A 1,898-nucleotide genomic window follows, 5' to 3' on the forward strand; every position below is an offset into this window, starting at 1 on the left:
AGCTCTGTTGAACCGTCCATTCCACCTGCTCTTAGCAGCAATGATTTTATGGGATTCTTTATAAATAAGATTGATCTTATTAAAAATAAGATCATAAGCACTCCTCTATCCGCGATTGTACCTGAGGTAGTCATGGAATCTGTATATCTGTATAAGTTGTATATGAAAAATTCAGCAAAAAAAATATTTAAAAAAATGTTAAATCTGTTGAAATATTCAGCTCATGCATAATAAATTATCTATCTCTGTCCCACAAATAGAGATTGGCTTTAAATCCAGTGATTTTGACTTTTTGAGACTTGGATTAAAAAGCTCTAATTTATTCCTCATCATGTGATTAAAATGGTGAAGGAAAATTCTTCAAAGATCATGTGATGACACAGGTTTAGTTTCACTGACAAAGAGGAATGGGGTAAAATCTCTGTTGTGTAGGTGCAAGTCCAATCTAAGCATAAAACAAGCAGTCGTTACAAAAAGGTATTTTCTTCTAAACTGACTTGCAAACTTGTATTATGTATTAAAAAGTTCATGTTTTAATCTGTTATATAAAAAGATCAGTCATGGGTTATTGGTGTGTGAAACCTGTTTTATCCACGTGGTTGAAACTGGATCCTTTTTTTACATCATCCATACAGGTGAAGTTTAAACTTAGCATAAGGGGAGGGACGGATATAGAGAAAAAGATATTCCTCCTTTATGGTCAGAAATGTTAGTTTTAAGTAGTGGATGACCTAAAATGACCTGCATATTTTCTATATCTGAACTTTCTCAGCTGATTTACCTGAACGCAAACACACTGCATAACTTTACACTGAGACATTGTTGATTGAACTGATTACACTAAAGCACCATGGGAGTGAAAAATAAGGAAGCAGGCGTCACCAACAGGCTGCTTTATAAGGAAGTGAGCTCTCTGGTTGTTTGTTGTTGCTGCAGAGAGAAGTCAGCCTGACAACATGAGAGCTCTGGCCCTGCTTGTGTGCCTGTCAGTCGGCTGCCTGGCTCAGAGGCCCCAGCCATGCTGTAAGTACACTCAATCTGAAGATTTTTGCATTAAGAGCTTTGCATTTATGGTCTGTTTTTAAACTTCCCAGCCTCCCCAGCTTTGCTGACTGGTTCCCTTACTATAGTGAGTTCTCACTTGTCTCTTTGCCAAATATACAGTATTTGTGATAATAGTAAAATTATCTAATGCACATTTCTTTTCAGTCGACCCAAGATGAGAAATGGGTAGCCGTTGCCAAGTACATTTATGATGCCCTGGGACAGCGTATATGTCTTAGAGAAATCGGATCCTACGATAACAAAACTTTCACTCTGAATGTGCTTCTTCTGTACAGACAGGTAAGAGCAGCAGAGAATAGATGTCTGCACCAAACGATTTTGAAACAAGGCATATTGTTATCTTTGAGCTTCATTTAAGGGAGTTCTGTACAAGATCAGCGAGAGAAACAAAACGTGCGAGAAGAAGCGTCTGAACAGAGATTTCCATCCACTGGCCATTCCAAAGGATGCTAACCTGCTGGGTCAGGCTGTGTTGGGCAGCTCTTCAGGACCTGGACAGGGAGTCCTGGTAAACACATGGATCGGCCAGTTAGAGATGAAAAACAGAACAGGTAAAAACAGAAGTTATAAGCTAAACGAAAAACAAAATCATGTGATTGCAGTTAGCACATGACTCTCCTTACCTAATCACTGCATTCTGATTTCTGGTTTGTCCAGTTGTTCTGCATTGTCTTTACTTTTCCTCCCTCTGTTTACACAGCAAAGTACATGAGCACTGTGACTGAGTTTGGCTGTGTTCCAATCAGCACTCTGGTCCATACCCCAAAAAATGGATGGATGGTGACCAGGTCAGTGAATTTACTCCAGCCTGACATGTTAAACTCCGAACCTTC

General features: G+C 39.2%; 2 protein-coding genes across 2 annotated transcripts in view; one reads left to right on the plus strand and one right to left on the minus strand.

Annotated features, from left to right (window-relative positions):
- The window catches only part of LOC107101875 (serine/threonine-protein kinase 17A-like), a 7,360-nt gene extending 6,540 nt beyond the window's left edge, over positions 1-820 (minus strand). Inside the window, exon 1 of the mRNA XM_015400953.1 lies at positions 798-820. Within this exon, the coding sequence (XP_015256439.1) occupies positions 798-820 (23 nt within the window). The remainder of the gene's footprint in view (positions 1-797) is intronic.
- Positions 821-904: 84 nt separating this feature from the next.
- Positions 905-1,898, plus strand: part of LOC107101876 (ependymin-2-like) — a gene marked incomplete at its 3' end in the record, with an annotated part of 33,702 nt that continues 32,708 nt past the window's right edge. The window contains exons 1-5 of the mRNA XM_015400954.1: positions 905-1,023; positions 1,095-1,129; positions 1,210-1,344; positions 1,424-1,616; positions 1,766-1,896. Coding sequence (XP_015256440.1) covers positions 957-1,023; positions 1,095-1,129; positions 1,210-1,344; positions 1,424-1,616; positions 1,766-1,896 — 561 coding nt within the window. The remainder of the gene's footprint in view (positions 1,024-1,094; positions 1,130-1,209; positions 1,345-1,423; positions 1,617-1,765; positions 1,897-1,898) is intronic.

Source organism: Cyprinodon variegatus, unplaced genomic scaffold (genome assembly GCF_000732505.1).
Source record: "Cyprinodon variegatus isolate N-32 unplaced genomic scaffold, C_variegatus-1.0 Scaffold1165, whole genome shotgun sequence".
Lineage (NCBI taxonomy): Eukaryota > Metazoa > Chordata > Actinopteri > Cyprinodontiformes > Cyprinodontidae > Cyprinodon > Cyprinodon variegatus.